Below are 15,142 nucleotides of genomic sequence, written 5' to 3'. Positions count from 1 at the left end.
ATGTTAAAAAGATATTTTCATTTATTTAGTTTTGCTGTCGCATTTACGTTTTAAAACAAAAAATATAATATTCTATGTTTTCATTGTTTTCAGTCATAAATGTTCATAAAATCTAAAACATTAAAAGGAACCTTTTAAAAAGTTGAGAAGTACCGGATTAACATTTTGTACAAGCAATTTCTGCTTTTTAGATTAAAATTTTTAATAAAAACACAGGCATCCTTCAAATAACATGAAACCCTTTTCAGTGTCATTTGTGCTGGTGATTATGAAAAAATATCATATGAAATAGTCACGAAAGCAAAAAAATTGAATTTTGACTTATTTTATGTTACATCGATTTATATGTACTTCAATATTATGAAAGAACTTTTGAAACGAAAAATGCATGATTTACACAATTTTCATAATCACTGTTGCATATATAGCAATAAAAGTATTTCCAGCAATGAAGATTTTAAGCTTGTTCAAAAAAAAGAGGACAGCGTCTTTAAAAAAAACAATTTAAACAATACAGGTGATTAAACATAATTAAAGAAATGTTACGTTTATACATTTTTACCTAATTTTTTAATGTAATTACATATATACAATTTTATTTATTTTTTCCAGTGTTTTTTTAATTAAAAATATAATATATAATAAAAGTTAAATTTATTATAGAAAATTGAATTTAAATAAGCACTTGAGGGAGAGAGATGTTCATTTTTATATTCATTTGGAATCTCGTGTACACTTTGTAAAACTAAAATACTTTCATGTATTTCAATACATTTGTTTAACTTATGTTATATAGCTTTAGATAGATTTAAAAATACTGAAGGAATATTTGTTTTTATATAAGCTGAGGTTCAGGTCCAATTCCGCCTGCACGTCTATAGACCAACAACGCTACTTCTGTAATCATTCTGTTAAGATCATTTGGATCCTCACATTCTGCATATACTCGTACCACATCTTCGGTTCCTGATGGTCTGATAGTGTAACAATTTTTTCGTTAGCGACATAATAAATAATTAATAATTATTCAGTATATAAGCAAATTTTATTATACCTAACAAAGGATCGACCTTTCCTATACTTTGATACTACTTTATCAATTTCTTCTTGTATACCTATAGGTGTTACACATTGTCTTTCAGCATTAGTTGTAGTTATAAGATTTTTATCGCTGACTCTTACTAATAATTGTTTATTTGGTAAATCGTCGTAACGTTTTTCCCAATCTATTATACTCCAGCCTTTTGCATGTAAAATTGTTTCGACTAATAACATATCGCTAAAGGCATCGCCAACTGTTTGATTTATGACGTCAATTATGCTTAATAATCTTAAAGCAGCTGCTTTTTTAGTGGTGGACAGTCTGTAACAATTTCCAAACACGAATATAATAAGCAAGTAATAGAAAATGTTATTACTAGCATAAAACATTTGGGTGAAACTTACTCTGAGTTTGTAATAGTATCTTTAAGCGTTTGAATAACGGTATCCTTAAACACTACAGTTCCATGTCCATTTGCTTCAAAATATATACCTATATCAAATTCTAATGCTTTACTGAGCAGATGTTTCACACCAGTTAATGCACATACAACTGGAATTTTCTGCAATATATAATTGTAAAAGTAAAAAAAATGGATGATAACTAGTAATAACAATACTAATTATTTCAACATACCAATACGTTTGAAATGTAGTTTGTAGATCCACCATTTGCATAGGCTGTTTGTACCAAACCAAATTGAAACGTTAAACCGCATTCTTGTAGGAGTTCTTTGAAATATCCAGCAACAAGCACTGCTATTCTATCACCATCCAAAAGATGAAATTTATTGTTTTCGTCCACATAAAAATAAATTACTCTGTCTGCATCACCATCTATAGATACACATCTGACATTAGGCTTTAGTACAAAATTCGTAGGTGGTACTTGTTTCACCTTAACGTAGTCAGCTCCACACTACAAGAAAATTTGATTCTTTTATAGATATACGTTTTAATTGCTTCACATTATTGATACGAAAAATTATACCATGGAATTTAATTCTCCATTTCCATCGTTATATAAATTGATTGTAAGCGTTGTTCCTAAATATTTTTGAAATTCTTTTGCAGCTATAGCACCAACACCATTAGCAGCATCTAATGATAATTCTGCTACATACTGTCCATTATTAATCTTACTTTGTCTTATATGTTTAAATGATTGTGATAGTTTTTCATAATAACCATGCAATGTAGGACTACCATAATTGCTATCAGTGTTTGTACATACAACAAGGTAATGTAACTGAGGAGTTGTAACTACTGCAAAGTCTTTTACTATTCCATTTAAGGCTTGAATTCCTATAACAGCAGCATTGAATAATGCAGGACTACTTTCTCTGGTGTCTCTACCAATTATAACAACTGCCTCTGTAGATATATTAACATTCTGCTCTTTGATAATCTGTTCTATGGTAGCAATTAACTTTGTATCTTCTACATTTGCCAAATGTGTAGCAATGAGTTCCCAAGAAGCTTCTAACATCTCGCCAGCTGGATCTATAAGCTTCACTCCATTGTCTGATCCGATGTTATGACTTGCAGTGATCATTAAACCAATTGCAGCTATTTAAAGGTGGAATTTCTTTAATTAAAATTAAAGATAAAGCACATGAACAGTAAAAATCTGTTGTATTACCATTTTTAACTTTAGATCTTAATACTGCTAGAATTCCCATTCTATAAAGAACATGTTCAAGAACATTGGCCCTAGTACAAAATGTTAATATACTTATAACAAAAATTGAATTAATACTCTTACATAATATTCTATATTGTTATAACATGCTTACTTTGTTCTGAAGCCGGCAGTACCATATTGTACGTAACCATCAAATTTTTTATTATATTTTTCATTGAATATGCGTTCCGATTGTAAAAATTCCATTGTTTATCTTTAATGTGTTTTTTGTATAATTACAACGTAGACAAAGGCTTTAACACGTATATGTACATACACACGATAATAACACCTGTCACATTCGCAGTTTCGACCGCGTATCAGAAAGTGAAAGTCAGGTCACGACTTTAAAAAGAATGCATAAAATTATAAAAAATCTAGGCAATGAAATGTTTTGTAAATCCTCAGTTTTTGTAATATTCAAAATTACCGCTAAAAGTAAACTTATTTTATTTTAACGAATCAGCAAGATAGTTTAACCTTATTATCTCAGGATTTGTCTTCAATTTTTGAAATTATATTACTTTGCTATTACTAATTGTTTGTGAAACGTACTTCTTTAATTTAAACGGTTTTAATTTTTACTGCGGTTTTACGGTTTAACGGTTTTAATTTAAACTGCAATTTTAAACTGTATATGTATTGTAAGAAGTAACTTCTCACTCTAAATAAAATCTTGTATCTCCCTTATCAGGTTAAAAAATGATGCTATCCACCTGAAAGATTAAATAAAGTACTACTTACAGATTCTTAGTGCCACTCAGTCCTTTATTAATACACACTGGAATATAATATTATTAAAACAAATATTAGCAAATATTTCTAAGAACATCCAACTTTTATTTGAAAAATATTTGTTTACATGTGTGTATTCGCCTACTTGTTATTGAAACATTTAAAACTGATATTTTAATTTAACTTGAATAATAAGCAAACAGGTAATACCATCACAGAAACATATAGATAAAGATAAAATCTTGAAAGCTACAAATAAAACTAACTCCGAGAAAGCCACAAAAACAAAATCTCAGAAATAACACAAGGTTAAATTAATATTTTTATAAAATATTAAAATATATTAAAACGTTTTTCAAATGGAATGATTAACAAAACAAAATTACAGATTAGCTTGCCTTTCGTGATATTTAAATTAAAAAGTCTTTTTAAATTTTTAGCTAAAATTTTTATCGTCTATTCCAGACTTCACAGAATAAAGTTCTAATTTCATGTCTACATGTGTCTCAGTGATTATATTTTCCTCTTCTACACACTTCCTTATCTCGTGACCTATGGCTGCTCCAAGTGGAGGAGGAACTGCATTTCCAATTTGTCGATGTTTATCAAGTATAGTCCCATAAAATCGGAAGGTATCTGGAAATCCTTGAGACCTTGCACATTCGCGTATACTTACCACTCGAGTTTGTACTGGATGCAACACACGACCCTAACGTAACGTGTTTATTTTTTTTTATAAGTTCCTAATTAATATTCTGTTAACTAATATAATACCTGTTTTCCCATAGGCTCAGGATTTGTAATAGTTGTACTAAAAAATCCATTCCATTCCAATCGGCCATATAAACCAGCCCAATGATTATGACGATTTCCTGTGTGTGGAAGACACCATGGAATTAGGGTGTTAAATTGTCTATCTACAGGATCACATGATTTTCCTGTACTACAACTGCATACTCCACGATATGCTCCTGTCGAACTTCTCCCGGCTTTCATGTCATTATAAGTGTATTCCCTTAAATGAGGATAAAATATGTATAAGAAGTAGTTTCAAGTACGTAAACAAATGTTTATGAAATACAGTTTCTGCATACAATTTTTTCGAATATGTTCCGTCGCTTAATCTTACAGCAACATTTGGTAAATCACGCCAATCTGAACCACTGGCAGTTGGGATGTGAGTTATTCTGGTCTCCACAAGGGGTGCCATTTCTTTACATATATGATCTCTTAATAGAGGTTGATATTGGTTGCCTCTCATCTAAAAGAACAGAGATTAGATATTTTTTATTTAAAGATTAGTACTTCAAGATTTATTACTTTTCTTTGAAAGTGTGATATCGGTTCACTGCTGTAAGACATCTCCTCCTTGTTCCATCCATTTTTTATTTCCGGTAAATCAGACATGGAATCCTTGACACTAATTGTTCTAAATGGTGCTGATTCTGTCCAAGTACAATTAGAACTATACTGAAATAGTTGATAATTTACATATTTCATACATTATATTATGTACGTATTATTAACATACGTAATATATATGTATGTATGTTATTTACTTTTTTGTTATTGACTAGTACACTCAATTGGCATGCACGTTTGCTGAATACATTCGTTGGTTCTGGATAATTTGGCAGTTTCTGGCCAGGTGCAGCAGCCAAAATGATCATTCTATTTAATATGAGAAAATGAAGCGTACAAAATTATAAAGTAGAACTATAATTGTGTGATTGCAAAACAAACCTCCGTCTCGTTTGAGGTACCCCATAATTTCCAGCTTGAAGAATACCAAATGTACATTGGTAGCCCATACGAACTAGACAGCGTAGTGTTAGTTTTAAAACCATACTTTTTTTAAAAGATACGAAATTTCTAACATTTTCCATTACAAAAAACTTAGGCCTATAATAATCACAGTATGATAAATAAGACACAACAAGGGAGCTTTTAAATAAGGAATACTGCCGTGAATTGAAACGATTCATGCCGCTGAATCCTTGGCAAGGCGGACCACCACATAATAACTCTACTTGACCCTTTTGAGGAAGCTTTTGACCAATACCATCTGTTACTTCGCCCTAAAAATGCATTAAATCTGTTATGTAACAGGAACAGAAGAAGGTACCTTAAAATGATTCATTACACTGACATCCATAACTTTCTTCAATAATACATTACAGTCTTCTATAAACACTGTCGAACTTGGGTTATTTAACCGGTATGCATGAGCGGCTGGTTCTTCCTTCTCAATAGCCCAAAGATTTTCAGCCACACCAGCCTGATGGAAACCTTCCGATAGCCCTGTAAATCTAAGAATTATTTGATTCTGAAGTTACTTAAAAACATGTGATAAGTTACATACCGCCACATCCAGCAAATACATCCAATGTTTTCAGTTTGTTTATAACTTTATATTTGATAGGTCTGTTGACAAATAGCTTCTTTTGATTTTCTTCGGTTTTTTTACCTTTAAGTTTCAAGTTACCTTCACCTTTACTAGTTTTGCCAATATTGATAGCATGATAAGGTGGTTCGTCAAATTCTTTTTTTTGTACGTTATAAGCTTCGTTGAAATAAAATCGATCTGGTCCCAATACAGACCACTCTTCAACAGACTGATTTAAGTTCTCAGAATAAGCAAGATAACATTTATCAAGAACTTCAGTAAATTTGACGGTACATACTATAAAATATGTATATTTTAAAATATAAAATACTTTTGAAAAATTTATTGCAGTAGTGTTATATACCTTCGTCGCTCCAGTAAACCATATTTAGGTCAGTTTGTTCCACTAATGTAGAATCTTTATGAGTATTTTCGGGTCTATATAATTTATTTACTTTAATATTAATATCAGAAGGTGGAACTAATGTGTCATTTGTGGTAGCATAAATCGTGTTTATGTATCCTATGCAGAAAGGATCCGGGGCATCATAATTTGAACCCTTTATATGATCAGAAGATTTTCTATAAAATTCGGGATACACATCCTCGTCTACATTTTCTTTTTTCACTTTTGGAATATCTTGATACATAATCTTATGTTTAAAGTTGAATGTTCCAGGCTGCAGAAATACTGCAGTACCAACTCTATATTCTTCACCTTTGTATTTTACTATGCCGTAAATAACTTCCTTGCTATTCTTTTCTTCTATTTTTTCATAGACCTTAAGATGTTTTTATATCACAAAAAAGTTACACAATAATTATATTTTTATCTTAAATACCTTTGGCGTGTTAAATTGTCCGTATTCACTTAAACGGGCACAAGAAGCACAAAAGCGATGAATACTCTCCTTACGAAGACACCTTGAATCGAGTGGAAGGTCCTCAAATCTAGCCGTTTCAGGTGTGTAACGTTTTTGATAAAAAAAGGTCTTGCCATCTATGTCCTTTATGTTATTTTCCAGACTCAAATCCATATTACCTACAATATGTATATGTACAATATGAACTATGAAATATTGTTATCTTATTTTCCACATTAAATTCTCACCTAAATCAGCCCAATTTTCTGGAATTTTTTTAAAAATAACAGTACATTTTGATCTAATAGATGTAAACGGTACATCATCGCAATCATCGCTTAAAAATAATTCTATCGGATCTGATGTTTCTCCCAGAATTGTATCGTTTCCTCTATGAAACCAGTTTGCATGGAATTGCTTTACACCATTTTTATTTTCCCACATGTAAATTACTTTAGCAACATGAAGCGGAATTGTTGGATTTCTGGGTTCAACAAGTACATAATCATTTAACTGTATACTTTCTTCGCCCACTATAACAGATTTGTAAAACGTTCTATGATTATCAGTAGCAATTTGCTTCCCCACCCATATAATATCTCTTTTGAATTCTTTAAAAACTTTTTTTCTGCTTTCTTCTTCAATTTTTTTATTATCTATCAAAGTATCGTACAGCTCCTCATTGTCTGGATCAGAGTCATCTGCTTCCTAAATAGATGGAAGTAATTTTAATGAATGCAACAAATCAAACAATTTGTAAACTATGAATTCATACTTGAATGGCCATATTTGGACATCTTCTTTTAATGCAAGCCTGCTTGCTCCTACCACTTCCTCCAAACTTGATCATGTCTTTACAAGCATTACAAAAACCACAATCTGGCTGTTGACAATTTTCGCATATACCACATCTTTGTCGTTTAGGTCCCTATAATTTTTCATTAACAAAAGCCTACATTACTTTAGATACATACTCAAAAGTAATATTTTTGTAGACGCAAGTACCTACCATCATTATTTTATCATCATGTTTAATCAACTGATCAGCAAAAATGTTCTCGAACATATCATTAACTAATTGTGTAGTGGTTGCTTTTGTCCAGGCAGGTTTTTTAACTTTCTGTACTCGACGTTGTGTTCTACGAAGTGCTGCTCGTTTTCCTAATGTAACACCTGCAAGATTTGCTAATGCTCGCATGCAGGGACTTGTAATAAGGAAGGCATCGTCTGAGACAGCAGAATCATCGAATGATAATACTTGATCACATACAAACTGTGCATGCCGCAGTAAAGTATCTTCACTGAATCTTGCAATGCCTTTAGGTGGTACAATCGTCTGAAAGTTACATAGTTTTAACATAAAAAACATGATATGTAGCGAGAATATATTTAAAACTACAGTTTAATTACTTGAAGTTTGTTGAGTAAGTCTTCATAGGTGGGATTAGTTTCATCTAAGAGGAACTCAATAACTGATTTACTCATGTATATTTTTTCTCTAACAACATCAATGAAAGGAGAATATGCCTCTGATGGTTCCATTAAAATGTATTCAGCAAACGCTGTATTGAAACCTATGAGAGCTAATTCACCTCCATCAAACCCAGCAACATACCACTCGTTTATCGGACCCATATCTTTAGCAGGGACTCCACCTTCAGGAGATGTATCCTCTTCATAAATTGCTTTTATGTATCCAGAAAAATATAACTTAACATTTTTTTCTATGAGTCCAGTGTCAAAAGGACATAAATGGCCATTTTTATCATACACGCTACAATATATAGCAAAAAAAAATATGTATGAATTATAAATTGTAGAATGTTCTCGTGAAATACAAAATGTGAAGCTTCACCTAAAGTGGGTTAATTTATTTTGGGGATATTGATCACCTTCATGTATGATTGACTCATCTCCATTAAATAAACATAACTTTGGATCAATTAAAGCAATATCTTCATCTACAGCACCATTTGGATGTCCTGGATAGAATGTTAAATCGTTGTTTAATTTTTGATGACAGTAATCACATTTTTCAAGGAAAACATTTGTTTTTTTAACTTGAACTACCGGTGCACTGGTACTGTTCTCAGTCTTAACTTTCTTTTCAAAATTCTCTTTGGAATATTCTTTATTCGCATCTGGATTATAATTTTCTTTAGCATACCCATTTTCTATTAAAGTATTATCTTCTAACTTCTGTGATTGTTGTTCATCATTGGTATCCAAGTCTTTTCTTTTTCTTTTAGTAACTTGTTTAGCGAACATATCAAGTATTGATTGATCATGTTTGGAAGATTTTGAACTGCCAGGTCTCATTATGATATCCAAGCTCAAAGTTAAAGGATATAAATCAAGCTGACATTCTTTCATACTGAAAAAAAAAACAAATTTAAGTTAGCAGAGTATTGAAACACACATTTCTTGATTATTAATTTAAAAAATTCTATTAGAAATATAAATTACAATTGAAAAATTATATATACATTTAGAGCATGATAACATATAAATTATATAAATTTTATAAATATAATTACAATAATATATAATACTACGGATTTTATGCATGTATAGAATATCCTATCATTTAAAATTTAATATAATAAAAAGATTCAGAAAGTTTATTCAGGTTTTCTTTTTATTTTGAATCTACTAGAACCTTTAACAATGTAAATATATTTTTCTTTCAATGAAACTTTTTACAACAAGGTAAATAAATTTTCTTTTAACATCATAAAGTTTTTGCATAAACATCCACTGTCTAATAATCACAAAAATAATTAAAAATTCACGTATCATAAACACCAAAAACTTTATATAAATCCACAATAATGAAATTTGCTTTAACTTTAACTAAAGTAATAAGTATGAATATATACTTACAGAAAATAAATTCCCGTTTTTTATTTAAAATAATGTGTTAATTTATGTAGCATAGTATCATTTCAAAATATTACAAACAAATGAACTTGGATAGTAGGTTTTCACTGGTTTTCACCGTTTTCACCTTCATTTGCACTCACGCTTTCCCGCCTTTAAACACTACTGCCAAACTAATTTTTCTGAATGCAATAAAAACAGAATAATATATTATTTCGTCAATAAGTATGCGCTTATTGGTTTCTCTTTAACTACATTTAAATCTGATAATGAAAATCTTTGCTTTTACAAATTTTAATAGATATGAAAATTGACGAATAGTGTAAGGAGGCGATGAAATTTGAAGATTAAGTTGGTAAGAACGATAAGAATCATTTGTAGCCAGTGGAGCCAGTGTAGCTATAGCCAGCTGGAGCTAAACAATGTAAACATAACTGTAGGACACTCATTCATTTGTAAATTTCGCGCGCAAAAAAAGAATTTGTTTACATTCTTTTATAATCTGTTAAATACGGCAAAAGTGTCGATGTTTAAATATTCATCGTGTTTATACAAAATATTTATGTAAATTAAGTTCATATAATGAATTTATATTACTTTGTGTTATAAATAGATAAGCACTAATAACAAAAGATTCTTCCATTAAATGTTTTGGTTTACTATCTGCTTATTTAAGAGAAATTGAAAATGAAACTGCACTGCAATGTGGAAGTTAATAACAGAATCTCTTCTATAAATATAATACGACGAAAACCACAACGTTCAGTATTAGCAATTGGAAGACATACAGTCAAAAGCAATGACTTGTGCATACTTTGGCAAACATTGCAAAATAAACAGGGGACTAAATATAAGGTAGAAGATTTAATCATTTTCGTTGAAATATAAAATAGTAAAGGGAAATCACATTTTCTGTTTGACTAATTTCAGATTGATAATAACATAGATAAAATATTTACCAAATTTATTAATGAAGGAAAAGCAACAATACGTCTGATAGAACCACCTCATGATTTAATTATTCAATCTGATACAATTCAACTGAAAAGTTTTATTCATACATTAAAGCTTGGAATGTCTAAGCAAATAGATCCATCAATTTTGGCTATTTCAAATTTAAATCCAAAAAGCATGAGGTCTATTCCAAAAATTAAAGTTGTGGTGAACAAGTCTTCAGAGTATCCAACTTTAGAGGGTTTTCCAAGAACGACTGAAGAATTATACTTGGTCGGATTAACCAGAAAATCTTTTGATAGACAAATTTTAAGGCTCCAAAGCTTGCGAATATTAAACTTATCCAATAATCACATTTCATCTGTACCAAAAGAATTAGGTTTGTTGAAGCATCTACAAGAACTTAATTTATCACAGAATCGTCTTAATAAATCCACCAAATGGATGTGGCTAGACCAACCTGGTATAAAGTACAATTTGAAATTATTAGACATAAGTAACAACTTGGTATGTTTATATTTCACAAATAATAAATTTTCATATAAATATATGTAATTATAATATTGTTTTATGTATTTCCTATGCAGTTAACTATAATACCACAAGAGATTGGAAAGCTCCGTGCCCTTGTTAATTTCAAAGCTAGCAAAAATATATTGTCACATTTACCACAAAGTCTTGGATCATTACCACAATTGAAGTATTTGGACGTGTCGAAGAATAATTTAAAATATATACCAGGAAGCATGAGAAATTTACGATTACTGACATTAGATGTCTGTGAAAATGTATTTGATGGTGAATATTTGCAATCTATGACTAATATGGACGTACCCAGTTTAGTGGAATGTGCAAGCAGATCAGTCATTAAAGCAAGGTTTGTATTTCACACAATTAATGCAGATAATGTAAAGTAAATTAATTACTTTCCTAACAGTTTAATAAAATTCTATAATTTTATACTTTATTTGCAGAATTCCATATGATGCTAGTTCAATTCCATTTACATTGGTAAAACATTTAGATGAAGCAAAGTATTGTGTTTGTGGTAATCCTTGCATTCATTATTACATAAGAAAATTTGTGGAATTTAACTTAACTGCAATAGCTAACAGTGTGAAATCTTCAGGAAATGTTACAGTACCGTTTGATTGTTATTTTTGTTCAAGTACTTGTGTGTGTCGTTATGCAAAAGTACAGTGTTAATACAGCTGAATTTTCACTTTTACACAAAAATTTGTATTTTATTTTGTACAGCCAGTTATAAAAATAACACAAAGATATATGATAACTCTTACTTTTTGAAAAATATATTTAAAATTTTAAGTAATTATATTACTTTCCAAATGGAAAATCAGTAACCCTTTAAAAACTAAACTAAAAATTCACTGATCTGTTTTTGATAAGTCTACCAGATCTTTGTTAATCCTAAGCAATGGCATGATCTTCTTCCGTATGTTTCATAGAAAAATTGTTTAAAACTCTGATTCCATAACTGTGACTTCTTGTTGATAGTTATTATTACTAATTATCACAGGAGATAAAATACACAGATGTTTTCTGAAAATATAATAACAATTTTATTTTGAGTTTGTTCTATAGTATACAAAGTAGAATTCCAACAATATTTAAAATATTATCAATTAACAATTTCTAGTATAGTTATCAATATTGTACATAAATACAAATTTTATTACATTTTAATATAAAAATAAATTGGATATAACGATTTTTATTGCTTTTGTAAAAATATTTTACATAAGAATATTTTATACCTACGAAATATTGACATCTAATATTGTTTTACAATACTTCATATGAAAATTATAAATGACAAACTTATAATAAAGCCAAACGGACTTATGCATTTAAAAATAACAAAAGGTTGTACGAAAATTTTCATGAATTATTAAGAGACCAACTAAGTTTCCAATTTATTATTTTGATCGACTTATTTAAAATTTATTTTCTTTATTTAAAACACCATTATTAAAATGTAGTAAAAGAAACATAATTTCATTAAAAATTATTAACATTTACTTTTTTTAAGACCTTATTTTTTAAAATGTACAACTAACAATTTTGAATACAATGCACTACATTTTGTGCTTAGTATTTTTACTATAAAAAATTGGTAAAAAATAGTTTGCATTTCATACATACATTATATTACATACACACCATATTTCGTATTACATGGTTTGTCGCAAAAGTAGTAAGTGCTAAATTTTTACATGTACATTAAGATCGTTGGATAAGTATTATAATGTTCAAGTTATACAAGGTAGTGTTAGGAGTTCATCTAAATTAGATATTAATCCGTTACATACAAGATGTATTTCACTACAGGTCTTAATGTTGTATTTGAAAATCTTGACTGTTATGCCAAGCATACATCATGTCGGATTTTTGTACAACATTTTTCTCTTTCCAAGAATCAATTAAACTATTAACAGCATCGAATATAGATGATTACTAAGGGAATCAAAATCCTTAAAGAAATTACATGCAGTTTTACTAAAACTGAATAACATTTCAGAAAAAAATTCCCAATATTTCATTAAGCCATAGAAACGACTTTTTTTTTATCTCTATTCAAAACTGAAATTAACACATTCAATATCACACATTTTTTTTTTAATGTTTAGTGAAGGCGATATGCTGTATTAAATAAAGGTATGTAAGTGTAACACTGTGGTGGATGGTTGTTCAAATGAACAGTGATAGTGAATATGTTAACTATAAATAAAATTCTAATTTTATATTTATTCAAATGGATAATTTTTTCCTTTTTACATCTTTTTTCACAAAATCAAATCCCGAGTCATCCATGTTAACATAAAACTGTCGTGGTGTAACCACTAATTTTTTGCCTATATGTGGTACAGAAAAATCAATGTCTTTATATTCGTTTTCATTTAGTTTACCATATGCATGTATAGGTTGAACAAAAACTTCTGGATCTTCCGGGTACTGAACTAGTTTCATGTTATAGATCCCTTCAGCTAATTTGTTTGGTGAAGGAATGTTTTCATTCTATCATACGTAATACAAATGTGATTTATTTTAATTCAGTTTTATAGTTTTACGTTAATCAGTTTTACAACAAGAATATAAAATTTATAATTTACACTCACCTGTAAATTTGTCCCACTTTCACGTTCTACATCTACAGAATTACTGGGTATGTGTAAATCATGCAATGAGATTTGATGATTTCTTAAGAGTCCCCTGATTGCTGCATTTTTATTAAGTTTACATTTCTTTAAAACTAATTCCTCATCTTCAATATTTTCTGTTTCATCGCATGAATTTGTACAGTTAGAATTAGTTTTATCAAAAGTGCTTAAACTAGCTCCCACTTGTCTAGCCTTCCAATGTTCCTCAAGATTTTCATTTGAATAATTGATACCACAATTGGCCTGTGAATAAAAATTACATTTGTACATATATTTTTATAGCAGTCTGTAGTTAATAAATTATGTTCACCTCTTTAATAGACGATGCAATCTCATTTTCATGTAGTTCTTGTGGTATACCTTTGGACTTTTGTTGATCATCATCGTCATTCTCATTGTCATCTTCATTGTATAACTATGAGGTACAAATAATGACTTTTTAAATTTATCAGGAATATTAAATTAGGAACTATAACTAAATATTAAATTATTAATGTAGAATTATGTTTTATAATAATCTGGAATATTGTTTTGCAGTTTAATATAAAGACAAGATATAATTACTCACATTTGCATTTAGTGGAGGTTTTTGCTTATTTACTTTTCGATTTCGTACAGGCATACTACATTCTCTATGCCTTATAAATGATGAATTCTCATTTGTGAAAGGTATCTGTGTTACTTTTTTAATATCACTGTATATGCTCATTTTAAACTTAAACTGTATACAAAGCTGCAATAAGAAATAGTACACTTAAGTTCTAATACATGCAAAACATTATTAATTAACATATTTATTTTTTATAATTGCGTCTTTTTAGAAAGAAAATAAGCAATTTAATCATTAGGAACATGAAGTTATTGATATTTTATTATTCAGGTAAACGTATAGATATCTTACGGTAACATGAAAAAAGCCTGTGAATCTTGTTGATAACAATGGAAAAATGCTTTTCCGTGTTTTATCTTTTAATTACGTCTTTATTATTAGATTTCCGTCATGGATCAGTCATGGATGTCGTTTAAGGTTAAGATGTCGCTGTGTTTACCGTGTTTACAACCTTAAATTTATATGATAAACAAAGGGCATTCATTGGTTAGTTTAAATGATAAAAAAATTGGGGGTTGGACCAATAAAAATGTAATATAAGTATTTTTAATATTCAAAATTCAGAGATAATATTAACGGTTTTTATTGATTTATTTGACATAATTCGTGTGACAAAATATAATATCGCTAAACACCTGTATATATATGTATTTAAATTCCTCAAATATTATTTCAAGAAAGGCAGAAAAAGAGATAACAAGCGTTTGATATTTTATGTATTTTTTAACTTAAATGAATTATGTCTTTCGTTGTAATGACTGAAAATGGGACAATTTCGTGACTTGTGTAAAGAATTTATTTCCCCCCTCC

At 29.3% G+C, this 15,142-nt stretch overlaps 4 protein-coding genes across 4 annotated transcripts; 1 reads left to right on the top strand and 3 right to left on the bottom strand.

Moving 5' to 3' along the window:
- Positions 1-685: 685 nt before the first annotated feature.
- LOC107191992 (phosphoacetylglucosamine mutase) lies at positions 686-3,495 on the bottom strand. Its single transcript, XM_015581157.1, has 8 exons — positions 3,470-3,495; positions 2,838-3,070; positions 2,684-2,754; positions 2,033-2,610; positions 1,679-1,960; positions 1,447-1,604; positions 1,055-1,363; positions 686-974 (listed from the first exon to the last, which is right to left on the bottom strand). Exons 2-8 carry the CDS (start codon positions 2,930-2,932, stop codon positions 836-838), a joined length of 1,632 nt encoding a protein of 543 aa, XP_015436643.1. The 5' UTR covers positions 2,933-3,070; positions 3,470-3,495; the 3' UTR covers positions 686-835.
- Positions 3,496-3,896: 401 nt separating this feature from the next.
- LOC107191876 (DNA (cytosine-5)-methyltransferase PliMCI-like) lies at positions 3,897-9,082 on the bottom strand. Its single transcript, XM_015581017.1, has 15 exons — positions 8,565-9,082; positions 8,120-8,483; positions 7,719-8,045; positions 7,485-7,637; positions 6,958-7,417; positions 6,689-6,888; positions 6,211-6,628; positions 5,823-6,143; positions 5,610-5,761; positions 5,204-5,538; positions 5,020-5,131; positions 4,781-4,930; positions 4,555-4,721; positions 4,235-4,475; positions 3,897-4,169 (listed from the first exon to the last, which is right to left on the bottom strand). Exons 1-15 carry the CDS (start codon positions 9,080-9,082, stop codon positions 3,897-3,899), a joined length of 4,191 nt encoding a protein of 1,396 aa, XP_015436503.1.
- Positions 9,083-10,237: 1,155 nt separating this feature from the next.
- On the top strand, positions 10,238-11,749 carry LOC107191875 (leucine-rich repeat protein 1). The gene is made up of 4 exons (XM_015581016.1): positions 10,238-10,444; positions 10,520-11,050; positions 11,131-11,420; positions 11,518-11,749. Exons 1-4 carry the CDS (start codon positions 10,277-10,279, stop codon positions 11,747-11,749), a joined length of 1,221 nt encoding a protein of 406 aa, XP_015436502.1. The 5' UTR covers positions 10,238-10,276.
- Positions 11,750-13,243: 1,494 nt separating this feature from the next.
- LOC107191980 lies at positions 13,244-14,646 on the bottom strand. Its single transcript, XM_015581136.1, has 5 exons — positions 14,624-14,646; positions 14,291-14,455; positions 14,033-14,137; positions 13,681-13,965; positions 13,244-13,579 (listed from the first exon to the last, which is right to left on the bottom strand). The coding sequence occupies exons 2-5, from the start codon at positions 14,429-14,431 to the stop codon at positions 13,313-13,315; spliced, it is 798 nt and encodes a 265-aa protein (XP_015436622.1). The 5' UTR covers positions 14,432-14,455; positions 14,624-14,646; the 3' UTR covers positions 13,244-13,312.
- Positions 14,647-15,142: the final 496 nt, after the last annotated feature.

Source organism: Dufourea novaeangliae, unplaced genomic scaffold, assembly GCF_001272555.1.
Source record: "Dufourea novaeangliae isolate 0120121106 unplaced genomic scaffold, ASM127255v1 scaffold248, whole genome shotgun sequence".
NCBI lineage: Eukaryota > Metazoa > Arthropoda > Insecta > Hymenoptera > Halictidae > Dufourea > Dufourea novaeangliae.
The sequence above is the reverse complement of the archived record's forward strand: the minus strand, read 5'-3'. Positions and strand labels throughout refer to the sequence as shown.

Excerpts from the sequence above, each read along its gene's own strand:
- LOC107191992 (XM_015581157.1), bottom strand. The coding sequence starts at position 2,932 with ATGGAATTTTTACAATCGGAACGCATATTCAATGAAAAATATAATAAA. Across the intron at positions 2,755-2,837 it reads ACTGCCGGCTTCAGAACAAA|GGCCAATGTTCTTGAACATG; the intron begins GTAAGCATGTTA and ends ATTTTGTACTAG. Across the intron at positions 1,605-1,678 it reads ACTACATTTCAAACGTATTG|AAAATTCCAGTTGTATGTGC; the intron begins GTATGTTGAAAT and ends TATATATTGCAG.
- LOC107191876 (XM_015581017.1), bottom strand. The coding sequence starts at position 9,082 with ATGAAAGAATGTCAGCTTGATTTATATCCTTTAACTTTGAGCTTGGAT. Across the intron at positions 7,638-7,718 it reads ATGATGATAAAATAATGATG|GGACCTAAACGACAAAGATG; the intron begins GTAGGTACTTGC and ends GAAAAATTATAG. Across the intron at positions 6,889-6,957 it reads AGAAAATTGGGCTGATTTAG|GTAATATGGATTTGAGTCTG; the intron begins GTGAGAATTTAA and ends TACATATTGTAG.
- LOC107191875 (XM_015581016.1), top strand. The coding sequence starts at position 10,277 with ATGAAACTGCACTGCAATGTGGAAGTTAATAACAGAATCTCTTCTATA. Across the intron at positions 11,051-11,130 it reads TAGACATAAGTAACAACTTG|TTAACTATAATACCACAAGA; the intron begins GTATGTTTATAT and ends TTTCCTATGCAG. Across the intron at positions 11,421-11,517 it reads AGATCAGTCATTAAAGCAAG|AATTCCATATGATGCTAGTT; the intron begins GTTTGTATTTCA and ends CTTTATTTGCAG.
- LOC107191980 (XM_015581136.1), bottom strand. The coding sequence starts at position 14,431 with ATGAGCATATACAGTGATATTAAAAAAGTAACACAGATACCTTTCACA. Across the intron at positions 14,138-14,290 it reads AACCTCCACTAAATGCAAAT|TTATACAATGAAGATGACAA; the intron begins GTGAGTAATTAT and ends TGTACCTCATAG. Across the intron at positions 13,580-13,680 it reads AAAGTGGGACAAATTTACAG|AATGAAAACATTCCTTCACC; the intron begins GTGAGTGTAAAT and ends TACGTATGATAG.